The sequence below is a fragment of the Oncorhynchus tshawytscha genome, linkage group LG16 (genome assembly GCF_018296145.1).
Source record: "Oncorhynchus tshawytscha isolate Ot180627B linkage group LG16, Otsh_v2.0, whole genome shotgun sequence".
NCBI lineage: Eukaryota > Metazoa > Chordata > Actinopteri > Salmoniformes > Salmonidae > Oncorhynchus > Oncorhynchus tshawytscha.
In genome coordinates this window covers 20,546,216-20,572,548 of record NC_056444.1, presented here as the reverse complement: position 1 = coordinate 20,572,548, position 26,333 = coordinate 20,546,216, and the positions used below count along the sequence as shown (strand labels likewise).

General features: G+C 45.6%; 1 protein-coding gene across 2 annotated transcripts; it reads left to right on the top strand.

Annotated features, from left to right (window-relative positions):
• The first annotated feature begins 18,005 nt into the window (after positions 1-18,005).
• LOC112234910 (choline-phosphate cytidylyltransferase B) lies at positions 18,006-26,313 on the top strand. 2 transcript variants are annotated; one of them, XM_024403224.2, is made up of 8 exons: positions 18,006-18,379; positions 21,278-21,377; positions 21,603-21,719; positions 21,904-22,055; positions 22,832-22,910; positions 23,126-23,268; positions 23,959-24,147; positions 24,323-26,313. In XM_024403224.2, exons 1-8 carry the CDS (start codon positions 18,290-18,292, stop codon positions 24,536-24,538), a joined length of 1,086 nt encoding a protein of 361 aa, XP_024258992.1. In that variant the 5' UTR covers positions 18,006-18,289; the 3' UTR covers positions 24,539-26,313. The 2 variants fall into 2 exon arrangements, with proteins under 2 accessions (XP_024258992.1, XP_024258993.1); XM_024403225.2 differs by lacking the exon at positions 18,006-18,379 and adding an exon at positions 19,341-19,509.
• The last annotated feature ends 20 nt before the right edge of the window (positions 26,314-26,333 follow it).

Below are 26,333 nucleotides of genomic sequence, written 5' to 3'. Positions count from 1 at the left end.
GAGGCGCTGCTGCGCCTTCTTCACGATGCTGTCTATGTGGGTGGACCAATTCAGTTTGTCTGTGATGTGTACGCCGAGGAACTTAAAACTTACTACCCTCTCCACTACTGTCCAATCGATGTGGATAGGGGGGTGTTCCCTCTGCTGTTTCCTGAAGTCCACAATCATCTCCTTAGTTTTGTTGACGTTGAGTGTGAGGTTATTTTCCTGACACCACACTCCGAGGGCCCTCACCTCCTCCCTGTAGGCCGTCTCGTCGTTGATGGTAATCAAGCCTACCATTGTTGTGTCATCCGCTAACTTGATGATTGAGTTGGAGGCGTGCGTGGCCGCGCAGTCGTGGGTGAACAGGGAGTACAGGAGAGGGCTCAGAACGCACCCTTGTGGGGCCCCAGTGTTGAGGATCAGCGGGGTGGAGATGTTGTTGCCTACCCTCACTACCTGGGGGCGGCCCGTCAGGAAGTCCAGTACCCAGTTGCACAGGGCGGGGTCGAGACCCAGGGTCTCAAGCTTGATGACGAGCTTGGAGTGCACTATGGTGTTAAATGCCGAGCTGTAGTCGATGAACAGCATTCTCACATAGGTATTCCTCTTGTCCAGATGGGTTAGGGCAGTGTGCAGTGTGGTTGAGATTGCATCGTCTGTGGACCTATTTGGGCGGTAAGCAAATTGGAGTGGATCTAGGGTGTCAGGTAGGGTGGAGGTGATATGGTCCTTGACCTAGTCTCTCAAAGCACTTCATGATGACGGAAGTGAGTGCTACGGGGCGGTAGTTGTTTAGCTCAGTTACCTTAGCTTTCTTGGGAACAGGAACAATGGTGGCCCTCTTGAAGCATGTGGGAACAACAGACTGGGATAGGGATTGATTGAATATGTCCGTAAACACACCAGCCAGCTGGTCTGCGCATGCTCTGAGGGCGCGGCTGGGGATGCCGTCTGGGCCTGCAGCCTTGCGAGGGTTGACACGTTTAAATGTTTTCCTCACATCGGCTGCAGTGAAGGAGAGTCCGCATGTTTTGGTTGCGGGCCGTGTCAGTGGCACTGTATTGTCCTCAAAGCGGGCAAAAAAGTTATTTAGTCTGCCTGGGAGCAAGACATCCTTGTCCGTGACGGGGCTGGTTTTCTTTTTGTAATCCGTGATTGACTGTAGACCCTGCCACATACCTCTTGTGTCTGAGCCGTTGAATTGAGATTCTACTTTGTCTCTGTACTGACGCTTAGCTTGTTTGATTGCCTTGCGGAGGGAATAGCTACACTGTTTGTATTCGGTCATGTTTCCGGTCACCTTGCCCTGATTAAAAGCAGTGGTTCGCGCTTTCAGTTTCACGCAAATGCTGCCATCAATCCACGGTTTCTGGTTTGGGAATGTTTTAATCGTTGCTATGGGAACGATTTCTTCAACGCACGTTCTAATGAACTCGCTCACCGAATCAGCGTATTCGTCAATGTTGTTGTTTGATGCAATACGAAACATATCCCAGTCCACATGATGGAAGCAGTCTTGGAGTGTGGAATCAGATTGGTCGGACCAGCTTTGAACAGACCTCAGCGTGGGAGCTTCTTGTTTTAGTTTCTGTCTGTAGGCAGGGATCAACAAAATGGAGTCGTGGTCAGCTTTTCCGAAAGGAGAGCGGGGCAGGGCCTTATATACGTCGCGGAAGTTAGAATAGCAATGATCCAAGGTTTTTCCAGCCCTGGTTGCGCAATTGATATGCTGATATAATTCAGGGAGTCTTGTTTTCAGATTAGCCTTGTTAAAATCCCCAGCTACAATGAATGCAGCATCAGGATATATGGATTCCAGTTTGCAAAGAGTCAAATAAAGTTCGTTCAGAGCCATCGATGTGTCTGCTGGGGGGGGAATATATACGGCTGTGATTATAATCGAAGAGAATTCCCTTGGTAGATAATGCGGTCGACATTTGATTGTGAGGAATTCTAAAATCAGGTGAACAGAAGGACTTGAGTTCCTGTATGTTGTTGTGGCCACACTACGTCTCGTTAACCATGAAGCATACGCCCTCGCCCCTCTTCTTACCAGAAAGATGTTTGTTTCTGTCGGCGCGATGCGTGGAGAAACCAGCTGGCTGCACCAACTCCGATAGCGTTTCTCCAGTGAGCCATGTTTCCGTGAAGCAAAGAACGTTACAGTCTCTGATGTCCCTCTGGAATGCTACCCTTGCTCGGATTTCATCAACCTTGTTGTCAAGAGACTGGACATTGGCGAGAAGAATGCTAGGGAGTGGTGCACGATGTGCCCGTCTCCGGAGTCTGACCAGAAGACTGCTTCGTTTCCCCCTTTTACGAAGTCGTTTTTTTGGGTCGCCGGCTGGGATCCATTCCGTTGTCCTGGGTGAAAGGCAGAACACAGGATCCGCTTCGCGAAAGTCATATTCTTGGTCGTATTGATGGTGAGTTGATGCTGCTCTTATATTCAGTAGTTCTTCTCGACTGTATGTAATGAAACCTAAGATGACCTGGGGTACCAATGTAAGAAATAACACGTAAAAAAACAAAAAACTGCATAGTTTCCTAGGAACGCGAAGCGAGGCGGCCATCTCTGTCGGCGCCGGGCATGGATGCAGATAAGGATGCGTGGTCCTCCTCGCCGTGCAGCGCAAACAGGGTGGCCATAGGCTTCAGCACATTCAAAATATCCTCCGCCAAGGATGCGTCATTTTTGGGGTGTAGTTTGGGTCAGAGAGGATTGGTGTTAGGGGCCATCTCTGTTCTAGCAGACGCTTTAACGTGGTCTGAGAAGAGTTCCACCGTCTGGAAACTTCTGTTGGATCAGATATCAAATTGTATTAGTCACATGTGCCGAATACAACAATACACCTTACAGTGAAGTGCTTACTTACGAGCCCCTAACCAACAGTGCAGTTTCAGAAAATACGGACAAGAATAAGAGATAAAAGTAACAAGTAATTAAAGAGCAGCAGTAAAAAATAACAATGTATACAGGGGGGTGCCGGTACAAAGTCAATGTGCGGGGGCACAGGTTAGTTGAGGTAGTATGTACATGTAGGTAGAGTTAATTAAAGTGACTATGCAAAGTGACACAACAGAGAGTGGCAATGCTGTGGAGAGGTGCAATGCAAATAGTCTGGGTAGCCATTTGACTAGATGTTCATGAGTCTTATGGCTTGGGAATAGAAGCTGTTTAGAAGCCTCTTGGACCTAGACTTGGTGCTCCTGTACCGTTTGCCGTGTGGCAGCAGAGAGAGCAGTCTATGGGTGGCTAGAGTCTCTGACAATTTTTATGGCCTTCGTCTGACACTGCCTGGTATAGAGGTCCTGGATGGCAGGAAGCTTGGCCTCAGTGATGTACTGGGCTGTTCGCACTACCCTCTGTAGTGCCTTGGTCGGAGGCCAAGCAGTTTCCATACCAGGCATATTCAACCACTTTTGTAGTTTCTGTTTCTGGCTTTTGCTCCCTTCTTAAAATGTGCCACAAGGTGCCTGGCTGCAGCCACAGTGCGACAGATTTAGTCTTGTTTAAGATCGCCATTTATGCTGCCCAGCACATCTGACTCCTTTAACATCTGCCCATTCCTCTTCCTGCCCCAGTATATCTGCACACAAAACCATGTTTGCGGTGTTTTTGTGTCCCACAGCGACCCTTTTACCCACTGGATTTCGGATGTGTCAGCAATTTCTCCAAGTCTCTGCACGATGTTGGCAGAGATGTTCTCCTGTTGTATTCTCCAGTCTGGTCAGCTGTAGGCTAGTTGTCTAGTGATATTGGTGACCATCATCATGTCACGGCTGGCTGAAGGACTGGACCAAGGTGCAGCATGGTAAGCGTACATTTTCTCTTTATTAAAAAACGACGCAGACAAAACGAAGAACAAAAACCAAACCGTGACGCTTTGGGCTATGTGCCCTGAACAAAGACAAAGTTAACTTCCCACAAAACAGGTGGGGGAAAAGGGTACCTAAATATGGTTCTCAATCAGAGACAACGATAGACAGCTGTCCCTGATTGAGAACCATACCAGGCCAAGACATAGAAATATAACATAGAAAAAAGAACAGACTACCCACCCCAACTCACGCCCTGACCAAACTAACACAAAGACATAAAAAGAAACTAAAGGTCAGAATGTGACAATACACCCCCCCCAAAGGTGCGGACTCCGGCCGCAAAACCTGAACCTATAGGGGAGGGTCTGGGTGGGCGTCTGTCCGCGGTAGCTCCACCATAGTCTTGGCCCACTTATGTGGCGCCCTTGGCGTGCGCCGGAGTGAAGGCAGCTCCGGAGTGAAGGGCGATTCCTGCAGCTCCGGAGTGAAGGGTGGCTCCTGACTGCCGGGCGGCTCTGGCAGCTCCTGACTGCCGGGCGGCTCTGGCAGCTCAGGACAGACGGGCGGCTCTGGCAGCTCAGGACTGACGGGTGGCTCTGGCAGCTCAGGACTGACGGGCGGCTCTGGCAGCTCCTGACTGACGGGCGGCTCTGGCAGCTCCTGACTGACGGGCGGCTCTGGCAGCTCAGGACAGACGGGCGGCTCTGGCAGCTCAGGACAGACGGGCGGCTCTGGCAGCTCAGGACAGACGGGCGGCTCTGGCAGCTCAGGACAGACGGGCGGCTCTGGCAGCTCAGGACAGACGGGCGGCTCTGGCAGCTCAGGACAGACGGGCGGCTCTGGCAGCTCAGGACAGACGGGCGGCTCTGGCCTGCCGAGGTGCACTGTAGGCCTGGTGCGTGGTGCCGGCACTGGTGGCACCGGGCTGGGGACATGCACCTCAGGGCGAGTGCGGGGAGGAGGCACAGGATACACTGGGTCGTGGAGGCGGACTGGGTGTCTCGAGCACAAAGCTGGCCCCACCCGTTCTGGCTGGATGCCAGCTTCCCCCCGGCAAATGCGGGACGCTGGCACCGAGCATACCGGCCTGTGAATACTCAGCCTCGGTACCGTGCACATCACCCCATAGCACGGGGCCTGACCAATCCCATGCATGCCACGGTAAGCACGGGGTGTTGGCTCAGGTCTGCTTCCTGACTCTGCCACACTCCCCGTGTCCCCCCCCCCAAAATAAAAAAAAATTGGGGGGGCTGCCTCTCGGGCTTCCTTGCCAGCCGTGTTCTCACATACCGCTGGTTCCTTTCTCCGGCTGCCTCTGCTCTCCTAGCTGCCTCCACCTGTTCCCATGGAAGGCGATCCCTTCCCGCCAGGAACTCCTCCCATGTGTAGACTCCCTTGACGTACAGAACGTCCTCCCATGTCCAGGAGTCCACCTTACCATGCTGCTTGGTCCATTGGTGGTGGGAGGTTCTGTCACGGCTGGCTGAAGGACTGGACCAAGGTGCAGCATGGTAAGCGTACATTTTCTCTTTATTAAAAAATGACACCGACAAAACAAAGAACAAAAACCAAACCGTGACGCTTTGGGCTATGTGCCCTGAACAAAGACAAAGTTAACTTCCCACAAAACAGGTGGGGGAAAAGGGTACCTAAGTATGGTTCTCAATCAGAGACAACGATAGGCAGCTGTCCCTGATTGAGAACCATACCAGGCCAAGACATAGAAATATAACATAGAAAAAAGAACAGACTACCCACCCCAACTCACGCCCTGACCAACCTAACACAAAGACATAAAAATAAACTAAGGTCAGAACGTGACACATCAGCTGATCAATAACGCTAAATAAATGGTATACTTTTACTGGCCAAGGACTGCACAGAATATCAATACCCGCATGCACATGGAAAACAAAGCGATGAATGCTCTAAACAGCTGACTGACAAAAGCAAACAATTATAAATCAACAGATAAATCTAATGCATTGGAATAAAGGCAAAATTGACATTTGTTTCAAGTGACCAGGCTGAGCTGAAAGCAAGGTTGAAGATACTGTACTGTAGTTAGCCACCTCTACCAAATATTTTTTATAAAAACAAACATCATTACCATCACAAAAAAGGAAGCACCAGTCATAATATAATAAACAGCCAATGTCTATTATTTAACATTACTATTAATATAGTACTAACTTAGGAATGGATAATTGTTTACAAGTTGCAAGCTATTTCATAAAGCCATCCCCAAAAACCACATAATTTTCAACTTGTTCTGTGGTTTGGTAACTTCCTGTTAAAATTGATGGACTCTGGCTGCACTAAAGATGACGCAAAGTTTGAAGAAATGCAATGTATGCGTCAGCCATTTCTCAAACGGAGCCATCAACGTAGCTGCGATTACCACTCCTTTGCGGACGGTCCCAATTTAAATGAATGACATCTGGTGCAACGCAACGGACTGCTCAGATGTAATATAAATGGAGCGTCAATTGGACACAGCTGTGTTTCCATCCAATTGATTACACCTGTGACAACTCGCTAGCTACTCAACATTTGCTCTCCCATTCGCCCAGCTGTCGCTTGTTGGTAGCTACAGATAATGCTTTGATAGTCTTCAAGCAGGAGGGTAGTATCAAACAAACCACCAACCAGTTCCATGTGTCAATAAACACCCCCCCTGTTTATGTCAAATCCCCTTGAGTTCACCCCCAGTCCTAACAAGCTTGTTGGCTGATGTACCTTTTGTCACACCAACAATGAAATGCAAGTAATCTAAAAGTGGAAAAAATGACCGGAATAACTGAATTATTAGCCAACTCCTCACAAAAAAATATTGCCGTTTTGAAACTGCACTAAAAGTACAGTAACTGCAGTCGACTGTGGTATTTTGGACGCAGTGATTGCAGAATAACTGCAAGGTACTGCAGCTGAATTGCAGTTATCCTGCACTGTAACTGCAGTTACACTGCAAGATTACTGCAGTAAACTTTTAAAAAAATTGGACACAGTATCTGCAGCTAAACTGCATTCTGACTGCAATCTTTTTTTGTAAGGGACATCATTGGAAATGAACAGACAACTAATGCCCATAAAAGGAACTAGCTAAAGGGATTATCAGACAAATTACCTTCAAGAAAGACTGCCAGAGAAACTGAAATTAGAAAGAGAACAGCCACTTGGGAAAACCAATCCATGATGTGGAGTTGGCTAGCTAGCTAGGTTAGCAAACCACAGTCACTTGGAATTGTCAAATAAATAATTCAAATAATTAGCTTGCCAATGCCATTATTTTTATTTGATTTTATTTCACCTTTATTTAACCAGGTAGGCAAGTTGAGAACAAGTTCTCATTTACAACTGCGACCTGGTTAAGATAAAGCAAAGCAGTTCGACACATAACAACACAGAGTTACACATGGAGTAAAACAAACAAAGTCAATAATACAGTAGAAAAATACGTATATATACAATGTGAGCAAATGAGGTGAGATAAGGGAGGTAAAGGCAGTAAATAGGCCATGGTGGAGAAGTAAATACAATATAGCAATTAAAACACTGGAATGGTAGATTTGACAGTAGATGAGTGTGCAAAGTAGAAATACTGGGGTGCAAAGGAGCAAAATAAATAAATACAGTAGGGGGAGAGGTAGTTGTCTGGGCTAAATTATAGATGGGCTATGTACAGGTGCAGTAATCTGTGAGCTGCTCTGACAGCTGATGCTTAAAGCTAGTGAGGGAGATAAGTGTTTCCAGTTTCAGAGATTTTTGTCGTTCGTTCCAGTCATTGGCAGCAGAGAACTGGAAGGAGAGGCGGCCAAAGGCTTTGGGGATGACAAGTGAGATATACCTGCTGGAACACGTGCTGCTATGGTGACCAGCGAGCAGAGGTAAGGCGGGACATTACCTAGCAGGGTCTTGTAGATGACCTGGAGCCAGGAGGCTTGGCGACAAGTATGAAGCGAGGGCCAGCCAACAAGAGCGTACAGGTCGCAGTGGTGGGTAGTATATGGGGCTTTGGTGACAAAACGGATGGAATGTGATAGACTACATCCGATTTGTTGAGTAGGGTGTTGGAGGCTATTTTGTAAATGACATTGCCGAAGTCGAGGATCGGTAAGATGGTCAGTTTTACAAGGGTATGTTTGGCAGCATGAGTGAAGGATGCCTTGTTGCAAAAGAGGAAGCCAATTCTAGATTTAACTTTGGATTGGAGATGTTTTATGTGAGTCTGGAAGGAGAGTTTACAGTCTAACCAGACACCTAGGTATTTGTAGTTGTCCACATATTCTAAGTCAGAACCGTCCAGAGTAGCGATGCTGGACGGCAGATGCAGGCAGCGATCGTTTGAAGAGCATGCATTTAGTTTTACTTGTATTTAAGAGCAGTTGGAGGCCACGGAAGGAGAGTTGTATGGCATTGAAGCTCGTATGGAGGGTTGTTAACACTGTCCAAAGAAGGGCCAGAAGTATACAGAATGGTGTCGTCTGCGTAGAGGTGGATCAGAGACTCACCAGCAGCAAGAGCGACATCAGTGATGTATACAGAGAAGAGAGTCGGCCCAAGAATTGAACCCTGTGGCAACACCATAGAGACTCCCAGAGGCCCGGACAACAGGCCCTCAGATTTGACACACTGAACTCTGTTGGAGAAGTAGTTGGTGAACCAGGCGAGGCAATCATTTGAGAAACCAAGGCTGTTGAGTCTGCCAATGAGAATGTGGTGATTGACAGAGTCGAAAGCCTTGGCCAGGTCAATGAATACGGCTGCACAGTATTGTTTCTTATCGATGGCGGTTAAGATATCGTTTAGGACCAAGAACGTGGCTGAGGTGCACCCATGACCAGCTCTGAAACCAGATTGCATATTGAATGTACGGTGGGATTCGAAATGGTCGGTGATCTGTTTGTTAACTTGGCTTTGCAGGGTAGGATAGATATCGGTCTGTAGCAGTTTGGGCCAAGAGTGTCCCCCCCTTTTGAAGAGGGGGATGACCGCAGCTGCTTTCCAATCTTTGGGAATCTTAGACGACACGAAAGAGAGTTTGAACAGGCTAGTAATAGGGGTTGCAACAATTTCGGCAGATAATTTTACAAAGAAAGGGTCCAGATTGTCTAGCGCGGCTGATTTGTGTGGGTCCAGATTTTGCAGCTCTTTCAGAACATCAGCTGACTGGATTTGGGAGAAGGAGAAATGGGGAAGGCTTGGGTGAGTTGCTGTGGGGGGTGCAGTGCTGTTGACCGGGGTAGGGGTAGCCAGGTGGAAAGCATGACCAGCCGTAGAAAAATGCTTATTGAAATTCTCAATTACAGTGGATTTATCGGTGGTGACAGAGTTTCCTATCCTCAGTGCAGTGAGCAGCTGGGAGGAGGTGCTCTTATTCTCCATGGACTTTACAATGTCCCAGAACATTTTTTAGTTTGTGTTGCAGGAAGCAAATTTCTGGTTGAAAAAGCTAGCCTTGGCTTTTCTAACTGCCTGTGTATATTGGTTTCTAACTTCCCTGAAAAGTTGCATTTCACGGGTGCTGTTCGATGCTAATGCAGAACACCACCGGATGTTTTTGTGTTGGTTAAGGGCAGTCAGGTCTGGAGAGAACGAAGGGCTATATCTGTTCCTGGTTCTATATTTCTTGAATGGGGCATGCTTATTTAAGATGGTGAGGAAGGCATTTTTAAAGAACGACCAGGCATCCTCTACTGACGGGATGAGGTCAATATCCTTCCAGGATACCCGGGCCAGGTCGATTAGAAAGGCCTGCTCGCTGAAGTGTTTCAGAGAGCATTTGATAGTGATGAGTGGAGGTCGTTTGACGGCTGACCCATTACGGATGCAGGCAATAAGGCAGTAATCACTGAGATCTTGGTTGAAAACAGCAGAGGTGAATTTAGAGGGCAAGTTGGTTAGGATGATATCTATTAGGGTGCCCGTGTTTACGGCTTTGGGGTTGTACCTGGTAGGTTCATTGATAATTTGTGTGAGATTGAGGGCATCAAGCTTAGATTGTAGGATGGCCGGGGTGTTAAGCATGTCACAGTTTAGGTCGCCTAGCAGCACGAGCTCTGAAGATAGATGGGGGGCAATCAGTTCACATATGGTGTCCAGAGCACAGCTGGGGGCAGAGGGTGGTCTATAGCAGGCGGCAACGGTGACAGACTTGTTTTTAGAGAGGTGGATTTTTAAAAGTAGAAGGTCAAATTGTTTGGGTACAGACCTGGATAGTAGGACAGAACTCTGCAGGCTATCTCTGCAGTAGATTGCAACACCGCCCCTTTGGCCGTTCTATCTTGTCTGAAATGTTGTAGTTAGGGATGGAGATTTCAGAGTTATTGGTGGTCTTCCTAAGCCAGGATTCAGACACGGCTAAGACATCCGGGTTGGCAGAGTGTGCTAAAGCAGTGAATAAACAAACATAGGGAGGAGACTTCTAATGTTAACATGCATGAAACCAAGGCTTTTTACGGTTACAGAAGTCATCAAAAGAGAGCGCCTGGGGAATAGTTAGTGGAGCTAGGCACTGCAGGGCCTGGTTTCACCTCTACATCGCCAGAGGAACAGAGGAGGAGTAGGATAAGTGTACGGCTAAAAGCTATGAGAATTGGACGTCTAGGACGTCTGGAAGAGAGAGTAAAAGGAGCAGGTTTCTGAGGGCGATAAAATAGCTTCAAGGTATAATGTACAGACAAAGATATGGTAGGATGTGAATACAGTGGAGGTAAACCTAGGCATTGAATGATGATGAAAGAGATATTGTCTCTAGAAACATCATTGAAACCAGGTGATGTCATCGCATGTGTGGGTGGTGGAACTGAAGGGTTGGATAAGGTATAATGAGCAGGGCTAGAGGCTCTACAGTGAAATAAACCAATAAACACTAACCAGAACAACAATGGACAAGGCATATTGACATTAAGGAGAGGCATGCTTAGCCAAGTTATCATAAGGGTCCAGTGAGTAGTGAGGTTGGTTGGGGTCACGGCGATTCAGACAGCTAGCCGAGCCATGGGTAGCAAGCTAGCAGAAGATGGAGGTCGGTTTTTAGACACCCCGTGAGTTTCCGTCGGTAGATTAGTGGGGTTCAGTGTGGTAGAGGGGACCAACCCAATTGTCAAAATAGTTATAGTGGCCCAAGAAGATAGCAGCCGATATGCTCAAGACAGCTAACGATTAACTGGCCGCAGTTAGCGGATGGGCGTTCAGGTTACTTCGCGATGGAGGGGCCAGTTGAATAACTCCCTTGGACAGATAACGTTGGTATTCCAGTCGTGAAGGCCCGATGGGGCTCCAAATTTTTCAAGCAGTAAAACTGGTCCGGATAGGTGATTGTAGCCCAGGAGTGGCTGATGGAACTCTTCAGCTGGCTAGCTCCAGGATAATTGGTGTTTGCTCCGGAATCGACATTAGCCAATAGTCACTCTGATAGCAGCTATTTAGCTGCAAGTTCCAGGTGTAAATGTCCAGAGCTTGCGGTAGAAATCCGAGGATATGGAGAGAAAATAGGTCCGGTATGCTCTGGTCTGAGTCACGTTGTACAAAACTGGCGATAGCTTTCCGAGTTAAAGGATAGCTGATGACCGCTAGCCATGGTTAGCTGAATACTAACGTTAGTTGGTGAGCTGGCTAACTTCTGGCTAGCTTCTGTTGTGGATTTCGGATACGAGGTGAATAATACTATTGAGAAGAAGAAGAAAAAGATCCGCACCACATTTAGTGAGGCGGGTTGCAGGAGAGTGTTTTGAAGTTGCGTTTTTAGAAAAAATATATTAAAAGATATGCGGATAAAAATATATAAAATATATACATGGGACAATACGAGGACAAACGACGTCTGACTGCTACGCCATTTTGGAAAAGGACTATTATGTAGTGGAGTTGTCTATAATTATTCACTCTCCATTATTTTTTTTATTTTTTTATTTTACCTTTATTTAACCAGGCAAGTCAGTTAAGAACAAATTCTTATTTTCAATGACAGCCTGGGAACAGTGGGTTAACTGCCTGTTCAGGGGCAGAACGACAGATTTGTACGTTGTCAGCTCGGGGGTTTGAACTCACAACCTTCCGGTTACTAGTCCAACGCTCTAACCACTAGGCTACCCTGCCGCCCCGATTATCAGATTAGTCTGCCACATAGAAGGAGATGAAATTGAAAGAACAAACCATAGCATTAGCATCAGGTATTGTTGGCTAGCTAAGCACAAAAAATGATGTTCCCAGTCGTTGTCAGCCACAAGCTAGCTAGCTAAGCAGCCGAGAGCTAGCTGTACGTGGCGGCACAGCATCTAGCTACAGTAGCTAGCTATTTAATGCTAGGTGGTGGCTGGCATGAAACACCTGCACAACACTCAAAATCAATGACATATCATTTTAGAAGCATTAGCTCGCTAGCTCGACTAGCTAATAATGTCCCTCACAGACATTGGTCTAAAAGCCTTTCATGGGAAAAATATTTAGCAAGAGTCAATCAAGCTAGCTAGCTAACCACTTTAGCTATAGGCTAGTTAGTGACTTTTATCAAGTGTTTCCAAAAAATGTTGTACAATAAATCTGACAATCAAATATGATGTAAAGTTTAATTGGACTACCAAATGACAACAAGAAAAGTTTGTTTGAAACTCACCCTCTATTCTGCCTTCTCCTTACAGTTCTCAGCCATTAGCTTCGCCCACGACTGCCTCACGTGAACTACAATCCCAACGCTGTGTTTGAATGTTTAGAAACGCCAATAATCATCTCTTGTGATACAGCTTTTGAAACACATGGCCCTTATCTTTCAAATGAAAAACACACATTTAACTGTAGCAGTTTTGCACAGATCTATACAGCTATGGAGCCTCCATCTGACACAACTACACTTCCAATGCATTTCCCGAGATATGCTTACACACAAGTGTTCTAAGCTAATTAGCACAGGGGGTCACCTCTTTTCTTCCTTCTGTTTTCTATAAACAAGCACTGTAACATGGTGATATGGATGTGTGGGAACACTAACCCTATCAAGGTGTGTATCAATTTCACTTTTTTTAACGATTTCTTGCTGATATGAAAGATAAAGTCCTTATGCTTTCAAAACTGTACCGCAAGCAATGCATGTTAATGTTCAAAGCTGTATCGGAGGCGGCAGAAGGCAGCAGTCAGTGGCTCTGGATGAAGAGGAAAGACCCCAGCTGGGCCCCGAAGTGAGAGGGCCAGGAGGTATGCGGTCAACAATGCTTGACTCAGGGAGGAGGACGCCCCTGCCATGCATAGTCCCATGGGATGTTGGCTATCAACAACAAGGCAACTCCTATGACTAATTGGGAATGGGACGCAAGCGTAGGATTAATCGCCCTGTCGCTGGCCGCCTTTGGGGAGGGTGTATAGTGTGAAAGGCCGAAACACCCTAAGAACCAAAGGTACATTACTGACGATGCGCTCCCCAAATTTCACCATGCTCACTGTTCATTAACTTGGAAGTGCTTGCACAAAGGATAGTAACATCTCATCCTGTGTTCTTGGAATCTTCAGATCGAGTGTCGGGAATCTTAACAAAACTCCCCCCTACAGAAGACACCTTTGTCCAATGACTCTTAAGTTGTATTCAGAAAGTATTCAGACCCCTTCCATTTTCCACATTTTGTTATGTTACAGCATTATTCTAAAATGAATTAAATCATTTTTCCCATCATCAATCCACACACAATAGCCCATAATGACAAAGCAATTTAGATTTTTTTGTGCAAATTGAGCTCCGGTGCATCCTGTTTCCATTTATCATGCTTGAGATGTTTCTTCAACTTCATTGGAGTCCACCTGTGGTAAATTTGAATTGATTGGACATGATTTGGAAAGGCACACACCTGTCTATATAAGGTCCCACAGTTGACAGTGCATGTCAGAGCAAAAACCAAGCCATGACGTTGAAGGAATTGTCCATAGAGCTCCGAGACAGGATTGTGTCGAGGCACAGATCTGGGGAAAGGTACCAAAAATTGTCTGTAACATAGAAGGTCCCGAAGAACACAATGGCCTCCATCATTCTTAAATGGAAGTACAGTTGAAGTCGGAAGTTTACATACACTTAGGTTGAAGCCATTAAAACTAGTTTTTTCAGCTCACTTATGACCTCCACAAGAGACAGCCCAAGTTTGATAGACTCTGGTCTCCACTATTCAACTATATTTCAAACTGGACAGAGTGAACGGGGTGACTAGGGAAATGTGCAGATACATGTTGTGTAAGGTGCTGTACAAAAACGAATTATTGGCTCGTCGTCTCAGCGAAGGCTAGAAATAGCTAATAAGACACTTGATAGTGCTGCTGCAAGTTTTATGTATGTTTCTTTTCATTTTTTATTGTTCTTTGTGAGTATGTGCAGGCATGTAGGATATATATGGGTGTGAATGTATGTGTGTATATATATAGATATGTGTGTAGATATTTAAACTTTTTTTTAAGCCTGTCACATCTGTGAATGTGGAATGTGTTTTGTTGGTTGATTGAAAAACAAGAAAACTTAATAAAACTTTAAATTGAAAAAAACCCATCTACTTTGTGCATGACAAGTAATTTTTCCAACAAATGTTTACAGACAGATTATTTCACTTATAATTCCTTGTATCACAATTCCAGTAGGTCAGAAGTTTACAAACACTAAGTTGACTGTGCCTTTGAACAGCTTGGAAAATTCCAGAAAATTATGTCATCTGTACCTGTGGATGTATTTCAAGGCTTACCTTCAAACTAAGTGCTTGACATCATGGGAAAATCAAAAGAAATCAGCCAAGACCTCAGAAAAAAAATGTTGACTTCCACAAGTCTGGTTCATCCTTGGGAGCAATTTCCAAACGCCTGAAGGTACCACGTTAATCTGTACAAACAATAGTACGCAAGTATAAACACCATGAGACCACGCATCCGTCATACCGCTCAGGAAGGAGACACGTTCTGTCTCCTAGAGATGAACTTACTTTGGTGCAAAAAGTGCAAATCAATCCCAGAACAACAGCAAAGGACCTTGTGAAGATGCTGGAGGAAACGGGTACAAAAGTATCTATATCCACAGTAAAACGAGTCTTTTATCGACATAACCTGAAAGGCTGCTCAGCAAGGAAGAAGCCACTGCTCCAAAACCACCATAAAAAAGTCAGACTACGGTTTGCAACTGCACATGGGGACAAAGATTGTACTTTTTGGAGAAATGTCCTCTGGTCTGATGAAACAGAAATAGAACAGTTTGGCCATAATGACCATCGTTATGTTTGGAGGGAAAAGTGGGATGCTTGCAAGCCCAAGAACACCATCCCAACCGTGAAGCACGGGGGTGGCAGCATCATATTTTGGGAGTGCTTTGCTGCAGGAGGGACTAGTGCACTTCATAAAATTGATGGCATCATGAGGGAGGAAAATTATGTGGATATATTGAAGCAACATCTCAAGACATCAGTCAGGGAGTTAAAGCTTGGTCGCAAATGGGTCTTCCAAATGGACATTGACCCCAAGCATACTTCCAAAGTTGTGGTAAAATGGCTTAAGGACAACAAAGTCAAGGTACTGGAGTGGCCATCAGAAAGCCCTGACCTTAATCCTATAGAAAATGTGTTAAAAAGTGTGTGTGAGCTAGGAGACCTACAAGCTTGACTCCGTTACATCAGCTCTCAGGAGAAAGGGACCAAAATTCACCCAACTTAATGTGGGAGGCTTGTGGAAGGCTACCCAAAACGTTTGACCCAAGTTAAACAATTTAAAGGCAATGCTACCAAATACTAATTGCGTGTATGTAAACTTCTGACCCACTGGGAATGTGATGAAAGAAATAAAAGCTGAAATAAATAATTCTCTCTACTATTATTCTGACATTTCACATTCTTAAAATAAAGTGGTAAGCCTAACTGCCCTAAGACAGGGCATTTTTACTAGGATTACATGTCATGAATTGTGAAAAACTGAGTTTAAATGTAGTTGGCTAAGGTGTATGTAAACTTCCGACTTCAACTGTAGTTTGGAGCCACCAAGACTCTTCCTAGAGTTGGCCGCCTGATGGTCACTCTGACAGATTTCTAGAGTTCCTCTGTGGAGATGTGACCTTCCAGAAGGACAACCATCTCTGCAGCACTCCACCAATCAGGCCTTCATGGTAGAGAGGCCAGACACAAATCACTCCTCAGTAAAAGACACATGACAGGCCGCTTGGAGTATGCGAAAAGGCATCTAAAGGAGAGATCCTTGTTGAAAACCTACTCCAAAGCGCTCAGGACCTCAGACTGAGGCAAAGATTCACCTTCCAACAGGACAACAACCATAAGCACACAGCCAAGACAACACAGGAGTCTCAATGTCCTTGAGTGGCCCAGCCAGAGACTTGAAGCTGATCAAACATCTCTGGAGAGACCTGAAAATAGCTGTGCAGCGAACCTGACAGGTCTTGAGAGGATCTGCAGAGAAGAATGGGAGAAACTCCCCAAATGCAGGTGTGCCAAGCTTCTGGCGTCATACCCAAGAAGACTTGAGGCTGTAATCGCTGCCAAAGGTGCTTCAACATAGTACTTACTAAAGGGTGTGAATACTTATGTAAATGTGATTTTTTTTTTTTTTTTTTTACAAATTTGCTAACATTTCTAAAAACGGGTTTTTGCTTTGTCATTATGGGGTATTGTGTGTAGATTGAGAAGAATAAAAAAAAAACGATTTTATCCATTTTAGAATAAGGATGTAACGTAACAAAATGTGGAAAAAGTAAATGGGTCTGAATACTTTCCGAATGCACTTTATGTGTACTGAGATTCATGATCAAGGGCTACCTCGCTGCAAGGTGCTGCCTCATAATGGCGCTGATAATGTTGAAGGCAACAACGGATATTCATTGGGCTGACTTGTTATGTTTCTTAAGCTAATTAGAGTAAAACAATTACACCATAACTAGAGGTTATCCACAACCACACTAGGGGTTGTTTGATACTGCAGGTTGTTCAACCAAATACAGTGTCCTTGTTATCAGGGATCCTTGAGACGTCCCAACTCTGACATCACCTCATTGAAGTTGACATTTTAACTGGTAAGGGTTAGGGTTAGGGTAGGGGTTATGGTTTATGGTAAGGACGTCCTAAAGATCCAGTATTGCACTAATATATGGGCGTAAATAGTTTTGACACTGCTAATTTAACACTGATTTATACTCTACTCGGCCTTGTCTCAGGATGGTAAGTTGGTGGTTGAAGATATCCCTCTAGTGGTGTGGGGGCTGTGCTTTGGCAAAGTGGGTGGGGTTATATCCTGCCTGTTTGGCCCTGTCCGGGGGTATCATCGGATGGGGCCACAGTGTCTCCTGACCCCTCCTGTCTCAAACTACTGCAGCATAAATACTGGAAGCTATGTGTCGGGGGGCTAGGGTCAGTTTGTTATATCTGGAGTACTTCTCCTGTCTTATCCGGTGTCTTGTGTGAATTTAAGTATGCTCGCTCTAATTCTCTCTTTCTTTCTCTCTCTCGGAGGATCTGAGCCCAAGGACCATGCCTCAGGACTACCTGGCATGATGACTCCTTGCTGTTCCCAGTCCACCTGGCCGTGCTGCTGCTCCAGTTTCAACTGTCCTGCCTGCGGCTATGGAACCCTGACCTGTTCACCGGACATGCTACCTGTCCCAGACCTGCTGTTTTCAACTCTCTAGAGACCGCAGGAGCGGTAGAGATACTCTCAATGATTGGCTATGTAAAGCCAACTGACATTTACTCCTGGGGTGTTGACTTGTTGCACCCTCGACAACTACTGTGATAATTATTATTTGACCTTGCTGGTAATTTATGAACATTTGAACATCTTGTCCATGTTCTGTTATAATCTCCACCCGGCATAGCCAGAAGAGGACTGGCCACCCCTCATATCCTGGTTCCTCTCTAGGTTTCTTCCTTGGTTTTGGCCTTTCTAGGGAGTTTTTCCTAGCTACGGTGCTTCTACACCTGCATTGCTTGCTGTTTGGGGTTTTAGGCTGGGTTTCTGTACAGCACTTTAATATATCAGCTGATGTAAGAAGGGCTTCATAAATACATTTGATTTTACTGTGCAGTGTTTTTTCAAGAGACCACCTAATTTGGCCACAAACCTTAGTAACCTGGACACAGCCTACTCGTTTGTTCAACCCACTTGGCCGCAGAACAAGACCCACCAATTGGACATTGTTGGTGAATTAGGCAATTGGACATTGTTGGTGAATGTCCCCGCTGTCCCCTAGTGTGGTCAGTCATGCGTGCGGTGTCCGACTTCAGCCAGCAGTTAAAAATGCGCACGCCGACCTGGATGCCTAACCCTAATCTTCTATACTGGCCGGTGTTTCCTGAGGCTCGTGCGTGTGATCTGCCTCTCGGTCTAGTCCGCTACACTTGCACGCAGTGTGTCAGTGTCTGGGTCTCGCTGCCTGTTGGCAACGGGTGGAACGAGGGAAGGGAAAATCCAGGACCGTTTTTACATACTCAATGGTTGATTGACGACGGACATATACGGTTCTCTCAAGATGGTGGGGCGTACAAGCAATGGAACTCACAAGTATGCATGCGATCCTGTTGCACCGGGTGTGGCCGGACGCAGGAGGGAATCAGGCACGGTAAGTTAGCTAACCAACTGTGTACACTTACTGTACTATGACACGATGTCAGGACCATTATGGCACGGGACATAATGGACTTGGGCTATTCGCATGTTAGAAATTAAGTGGACTATCAGGTACTTTCTCCCATGTTACTTTTAGTGGCTGTAGTGAGGTAAGCATGGATCATGAAATTCAACACATGACAACTAAAGTTGTCTCTGACTATGAGACAGTGTCTTATATGTTTTTGAACTTTCATTTCAAGATGAAAAGTCTAGGAGACTCTTACATTAAGTGGTTGAAAGACGGAAAGTGAGAGGATGGTCTGGGGGTAGAGAGAAGTAAAGATAGAGAAGTAATAAGGTCTATTCTGTGTATCAGTGTAATTCAGTGGAAAACAGATACTGTTCCCTGTATATTCTTAAATGTGTTCTCTCCTCTTTTCTCCCATAACAACTGGTCCCCAAAAGCACTGGATAGGTGTGTCTACTGCTGTAAAAGCCTTCTGCTTTCACCTATCCTGATGTGGTCAGAGGAAAGGGGACAAGAAACAGAAGCTGGTTAAGACTGTTGGGACACCGCACAGGGAGGAACCTCAATGTGCATGTATCATACTACTTTCACCTATATTGTGTTTTCAGAGGAGAGGAGAGCAACTGTAGACTAATGAGATATAGCCTCCTAGACATTGATGCTCAATGCCGTCCTTCACGGATGGTCCTAGCCAGCTCAGCCAATCCTTGTTCTCTATGCAAATGATACAGTGGGATCTGTGCACTGATTGGAGCTCTCTCACATATTTGTCATCGCCATGGCTAGAGTTTGGAGGCGCTTGGCTGCTGGTCTGTGAGTGAGAGATCACTCTGCCAAAGAGAGCAGGAGAGTGGGAGGAGAGAGGGGTGGAAGAGGTGGAATAGAGGGAGGGAGAGAAGAGGGCAGAGTGGGTGGGGATACAGAGGGAAGTGAAGAGGGAGGGGGGAAGGCAGAGGGAGGAAGAGAGGGCGGTAGAGCGAAATAGAGAGAGAGAGCGAGAGGGATCATCTCACTGATGCTGAGTCACAGACACGGGGTTCAGCCGCCGTATCCCATGAGCCTTTAGGGGAAACATGGAGGAGCTCGAGCACACCTGCCCCCAGCCGCGCACGGTAGGGTGTGTTTGTGTGTGAAGGAGAGAAAGAGGGAGAGGCTGGCCAGTCTTCTTGTTGTGAAACAGATCCACTGTCTGTGTGTGTCTTTGCGGGATGCTCTGAGTGCTGAATAGACTGTGTGTGTCTCTGTGGAGGATGGGGGGTTGGGCGTGTTTCGCAGTATTGGCAGGGGTGTGTGTATGTGTGGGCATAGGCAGCCTGGCATAGATCTCCTGATGAGGACACAAAAACGCAAGGATACAGAGGGGCGATGCTAGCTCCATGCCAGCTCCATTCAGTCTCTGTCTTTGTTATTCCCTTTTATTATTTGTGCCTCTCCTTCTCTTCATCTTATTTCTCCTCCCAATTCCCACATCCCTGTGCCTCTCTCCTTCTCTTCATCATATCCTCCTCCCTATTCCCACATCCCTGTGCCTCTCTCCTTCTCTTCATCATATCCTCCTCCCTATTCCCACATCCCTGTGCCTCTCTCCTTCTCTTCATCATATCCTCCTCCCTATTCCCACATCCCTGTGCCTCTCTCCTTCTCTTCATCATATCCTCCTCCCTATTCCCACATCCCTGTGCCTCTCCCTCTCTTTCTTTCCTCCTGTGTGCTACCATCACAGCGTTGTGGTTGTTTTTTTTTAGTTGAGTTTAAAAAAAATCTTAGTTAATCCTTCTTAGACCAGATGTCTGCTGTGCCAGTTTCAGGGCTTTAGTGAGCACATTCGCTGCTGTCACTCTGTCGATCGTCCGAGGCCACCGCCTGCCCTTTGTCCACACTGGGCTCCTCCCCCTTCTCACCTTGCAGTGGATTGTGGGAGAAACATTACCTCAGTGCGTCCTCCTCACTGTTCTGTTCGGTCCGATCTGTTACTATGGGGATGGGAGCTCACAAGGCGGTTGCTAGCCAAGACCATCTGATGATGTTATGATCATCTCCACCTCCTTTCTGTTCTTCATCATCCCTTATCCAAATGGAATATGTAGAGGTGGAACTACCTTTAAATATTCAGTGTTAAGGATGACAAATGTAGACATGTATTAATATGAACAATCTAAGATCCCATTATCTCTCTCGCTTTGTCTCTCTTTGTGAATGAGATCTAGTCTCCCAGGGTAACATATAGTCTCCAGTATGTCTCTGTTCTCTCCTGTGTTTGGGAGTGGATCCAAGAAGTTACTGGGGACAGAAAGTCATGCATGTTCCAATTCCTTTTTCTCTCCCCCCTAGAGAGAGAGCGATGGAAAACGAGGTGTTGGTAGAGGGAGGGATAAAGTTCCATTTTAGCCAGTAGCAGATCAATAGCACTGGGTGCTGCTTGTTCCCTCATCATGTAATCAATAGTTGTGATAGAGAATAGATATCAGGCCTGATCAATAATCTAATTACTGGAATTATGCCAGAGAGAGACAGGGGATGGCTATCAAGAAGGGGACATGAATGTCATTCAACTTTCCTTCTCTCCTCCATCGCCTTCCTTCTCTCCTCTTTTTATCTGTCACTATCCTTCCCTGTATCTCCTGTTCTTCTCTTCATACCCCTCTCAAATTACATTTTTTCAGGTTTTATCACATTATTTCCATCCTTTTCTTCCCCTCCTTAACACACTCTTCACCTATCATGTTCTGTCTCAGACTCCATACCATTTTTGGTTTGTTGAGAGGAGTGAGTTTTGTAGGTGTTTGAATTGGATGCATGTGCTGTTCTAATATGCTCTTGTTAGCACTATTATACTGAAGAAAAAACACTTAACAGTTCAATCCCTCCTCCCTCTCTCAGATGCTGACTGAGCCTGCTCTCTTTGCTAAGGACACCAGCTGTGAGTGTCGCGCCCCTCATGAGAGACTCTCCATTGCTCAAGCCCGCAGAGGGACCCCAGGTATACCTCCTCTCATCCTCTGTTACGCGCCCCTCTCCATCACTCTTTTCTCACTATTCCTCCTCTCATCCTCATTCTTCATCCTCTCTTCCTACCATCCTCAGCATCTTCCCTCATAGCCATCTCCTCTTCTTTTCCGCATCCTCTCCTCCTCACATTCACTTACAACATCATCAGGAGAGGAGAGAGTATGTGTTAGATGTACACTCTGTCTGTCCTCTACAGTAGACCGTCCAGTACGTGTATATGCAGATGGGATATTTGATTTGTTCCACTCCGGCCATGCCAGAGCTCTGATGCAGGCCAAGAACCTCTTCCCCAATGCATACCTCATAGTGGGAGGTATGCACACACACACATGTAGATATGTACACAAACACACACATTCATAAACATGTGGATAGAATGACTCTTAGTATGAATAACTCATACATGTTTTGCTATCTGTTTCTTTGTACCTTTGTGACTGTTTCATGTGTGTGTGTGTTTGTTTGTCTGTGTATGCTTGTTTGTCTGTGTGTGTCAGTGTGTAGTGATGAGCTGACCCATAAGTATAAGGGTTTCACTGTGATGACGGAGGATGAGCGGTACGAGGCTCTGAGACACTGTCGCTATGTCGACGAAGTGGTCCGAGATGCACCATGGACGCTCACACAGGACTTCCTGGAAAAGCACAAGGTGTGTGTTTGTCTATTCTCATCAAAGCTTTCTGTGTGTTTGTGTGTGTAGAGACTATTTATGATGCATGCAGGCATGTCTCTTTTCTGTGTGTTTGTGTGTGTAGAGACTATTTATGATGCATGCAGGCATGTCTCTTTTCTGTGTGTTTGTGTGTGTAGAGACTATTTATGATGCATGCAGGCATGTCTCTTTCTGTGTGTTGTGTGTGTAGAGACTATTTATGATGCATGCAGGCATGTCTCTTTTCTGTGTGTTTGTGTGTGTAGAGACTATTTATGATGCATGCAGGCATGTCTCTTTTCTGTGTGTTTGTGTGTGTAGAGACTATTTATGATGCATGCAGGCATGTCTCTTTTCTGTGTGTTTGTGTGTGTAGAGACTATTTATGATGCATGCAGGCATGTCTCTTTTCTGTGTGTTTGTGTGTGTAGAGACTATTTATGATGCATGCAGGCATGTCTCTTTTCTGTGTGTTTGTGTGTGTAGAGACTATTTATGATGCATGCAGGCATGTCTCTTTTCTGTGTGTCAGTTTATCTGCATGTGTTATTTTGTTTCTCCCGTGCTGTGTGTAGACTGTGTGTAGATTGTGTATAGACTTTTATAGAATGTGTAGAGATGGGGTATATACTGTGTATAGAGATTGTGTAGAGATGGGGTATATATTGTGTGTAGACTGTGTAGAGATGGGGGTATAGACTGTATATAGATTATGTATAGACTGTATAGAGATTGTGTATAGATTCTTGTCTTGTGTTCTGATTGTTTCTCAGATCGATTTTGTGGCTCATGACGATATCCCATACTCCTCAGCAGGAACTGAGGATGTCTACAAACACATCAAGGAGGCAGGTGAGTGTGTGTGTGAAGCTGTATTTATGATCAGTGTATGTGTTCCTGTGTGCGTGTTTGTAATGTATTTATAATGTGTGTGTATTTATAATGTGTGTTTGTGTGTTCATGTGTGTGTATTTATAGTGTGTGTGTGTTCATGTTCGTCTATGTGTGTATATATAATATATAATGTGTGTGTGTGTGTGTGTGTTTATAATGTGTGTGTGTTCCAGGCATGTTCGTGCCAACTCAGCGGACAGAGGGTATCTCGACCTCTGACCTGATCACTCGTATTGTACGAGACTACGACCTCTACGCTAGACGCAATCTACAGCGGGGCTACACCGCTAAAGAGCTCAATGTCAGCTTCATCAACGTAAGTGTGTGTGTCTACCTTAAAAATAACGTGTGTGTACTCCGTACACTGAGAACATAACTGATGACTTTCAACGAACACACAAACAGACATACAGTATGTTCTGTCTGTATTTGTTGAGAGACACATATAGTTAACTGACAAAATAACAGAAACACCTGAGTTAATGAGGGATACAAAGTATATTGAAAGCAGGTGCTTGCACAAAGGTGTGGAATTAACATCACGCTTAGGGTCATGTATAAAAATGCTGAGCAGGCACAGTTGCCCATTATTTTGGCTACCATGGCTAGAAGAAGAGATCTCAGTGACTTCGAAAGAGGGGAGGATTGTTGGGGGCAGATTTGGCCAGAGCTTTAGTGACGAAGACTGCTCAACTTGCTGATGTTTCACCATATGCCATGGCCGTCTGTCACCAGCTCTCAACCCAACTGAACACTTATGGGAGCGGCGCCTGAGACAGCGTTTTCCACCACCATCAAGAAAACACCAAATGATGGAATTTCTCGTGGAACAATGGTGTCACATCCCTCCAATAGAGTTCCAGACACTTGTAGAATATATGCCAAGGCACATTGCAGCTGTTCTGTGGTGGCCCAATGCCCTTTTAAGACACTATGTTGGTATTACCTTTAGTTTGGCAGTTACCTGTATGTCAGTTACGTTCCTACAACATTCCTACAACCTTAGGAGAAGAAGTACCGCCTGCAGAACCAGGTGGACCGTATGAAGGAGAAGGTGAAGACGGTGGAGGAGAAGAGTAAACACTTTGTCTACCGTGTGGAGGAGAAGAGCCATGACCTCATACAGAAGTGGGAGGAGAAATCACGGGAGTTCATCGGTAACTTCCTGGAACTGTTCGGCCCAGATGGAACATGGGTAAGCTAAAGCCTGTCTCTAATGCGCCACTCATGGACATACTCCAATCACTCATCTGACTTTTCGCAAATCTGATCTATGAACCTAAACTGTGTTTAGCTTCAACCTCTAGCCTAGTCCTAGTCTTTGAAGTGATAGTTCTCTCACAAACCTCTCTCTCTCCTTACCTTAACAGAAACAGGTGTTTAGTGAGCGTAGTGGTCGGATGATCTCCTACGCCCTATCACCCCACGGGTCGCCTAGTAACAGTCCCCCCCGGCAACTGTCTCTGTCTCGTTCCCCGTCTCCCCCCTCGCGCTGGCTTCACCCCCGACCAGCCTCCCCTTCCTCACCCAAAGGGGCTTCCGCCTCTTTCAGTAGCATGAGTGAAGAAGATGAGAACGAGAAGTAGGGGCCTGGACTGTGGAACAGACACTTGACACCACGCATATACACACACACCTAACAGCTGATGCCATGCATACACACACACACACACACACACACACCTAAGACCACATACTCACTTACTGCCTGAAAGGTGCTGTCACACGCACACACATTCTCTCTCTCTCTCTCTGACATCCCCTTCCACACACTGGCAGCAATGACTGGATGCTGAAGGAAGTTGTAGATATGCAAGACAGAAGGGGGTCATGGGAAATGTAGTGTAGTGCTGTAGCACGAAGAAGCCATCAGTCTCTGTTGCCTGGGCAACGAAGCAGACAGGAATGTAGAGAACAGAAGATGATGCAACTGACCTGTTTTTGATTGCTCAGGTCTAACAGAGACGGTAAATAAAAGAACGCCTGTTGATCATATCATTCCATCATTTTATGTCCTCCTTTTTCTCTATCCTTTTGATTTTAAATCTCATGTTATGGTCATATTTTAGAGAAAAACCAGGGTAAACATGATAGAAGATATTTTCTGCAATTTCACAACAATTGTCTGCAGTGTGACTATTTGCATTGTGATATTAAGTGAGTAGCAGGGTTGGGGTCAATTGCATTTTAATTTCGGTCAAACCAAATTCCAATTTGAAATGTTCCTAATTGAAAAGAATCTGAATTTTAGTGTACTTCCTGAATTGAAATGGCCCCAACCCTGGTGAGTAGACCTACACCATTACAGAACTCTCCAGATAGAGATTGAATTTATAGACAAACCGAGACAGTTCTCTATACAATAAGAGAATAGACTATCTGCACCATTCTGTTTCTAATTGCATCATTCTGTAATGTGATGCATACTGACTGTGCCCTAGTTTGTAGGTTTAAGAGAGAAACACTGTCCTCTAGAGGAGTAAGTAACTGCAGCCTTCCTGGGAGACAAGAGGCCACTTCAGACTGTGGACATGCAACCCACAGAATCACAAATAATTCTGTACCAGATTATTTGCCATAGCAACTAGTCTCCCTAGGCAGAAGTGTTGCCTCCCACAGTGCTAGGTGGGAGATTTCCAAGACTACATAGCAACACAAATTAATGGATGTTACATTTCAACAACGGTAACACCATGGAACTCAGTACGTGATTGGTGATTGCATAATGAACAAAACACTTGGAACTTCAGTATCAGGGATGTCCCCCCCCCCCATGCTTTCCCAATATGGCCGCCTGCCCGGCCCATCAATTGTAAACAGTGCTTTCAACTGGAGAAACTGATCTGTCAATTTATTTGCTTTTAGAGAATGTACAATTGTGACAGCTTATTCAGGAGCCTTCCTTATTAGAAACGAGAGATCAAAGGTTGTATAGTACAGGGATGGCCAGTGTTATCCACAAAGGGCTGGTGTGGTCCTAGAATCAGGTGTTATAACTTGGCTGGGATAAAAGCTTGCACCCACACTGGTCCTTTGTGAATAAGATTGACCCGCCCTGCTGTCGTAGAATCATTGTGCTCTCCTCTTGCTAGTCACACATGACACAGAACTGTTCTTCAACTCGATGTCTCTCGCTACGACGCCACACAGGCCACAACTGTTCCACAGTGGATACCCACATAACATCACTTCCTGCCACACCTCCTGATCCACCTTAGAGACGTTCTTGTCCTGTATGCATTATATGTAATCCTGCACTGTGTGTACAAGATTGGGAATGTGTGTTTCTGTTTGTATCGTCTTATTTTCTAATGTATAATTCCTAATGGCGTAATATGTAAATAAAAAAAAATGAAAGTCATTGAAAGTGAAGTAGATTGG

Excerpts from the sequence above, each read along its gene's own strand:
- LOC112234910 (XM_024403224.2), top strand. The coding sequence starts at position 18,290 with ATGGTGGGGCGTACAAGCAATGGAACTCACAAGTATGCATGCGATCCT. Across the intron at positions 22,056-22,831 it reads ACTTCCTGGAAAAGCACAAG|ATCGATTTTGTGGCTCATGA; the intron begins GTGTGTGTTTGT and ends ATTGTTTCTCAG. Across the intron at positions 23,269-23,958 it reads TCAATGTCAGCTTCATCAAC|GAGAAGAAGTACCGCCTGCA; the intron begins GTAAGTGTGTGT and ends CTACAACCTTAG.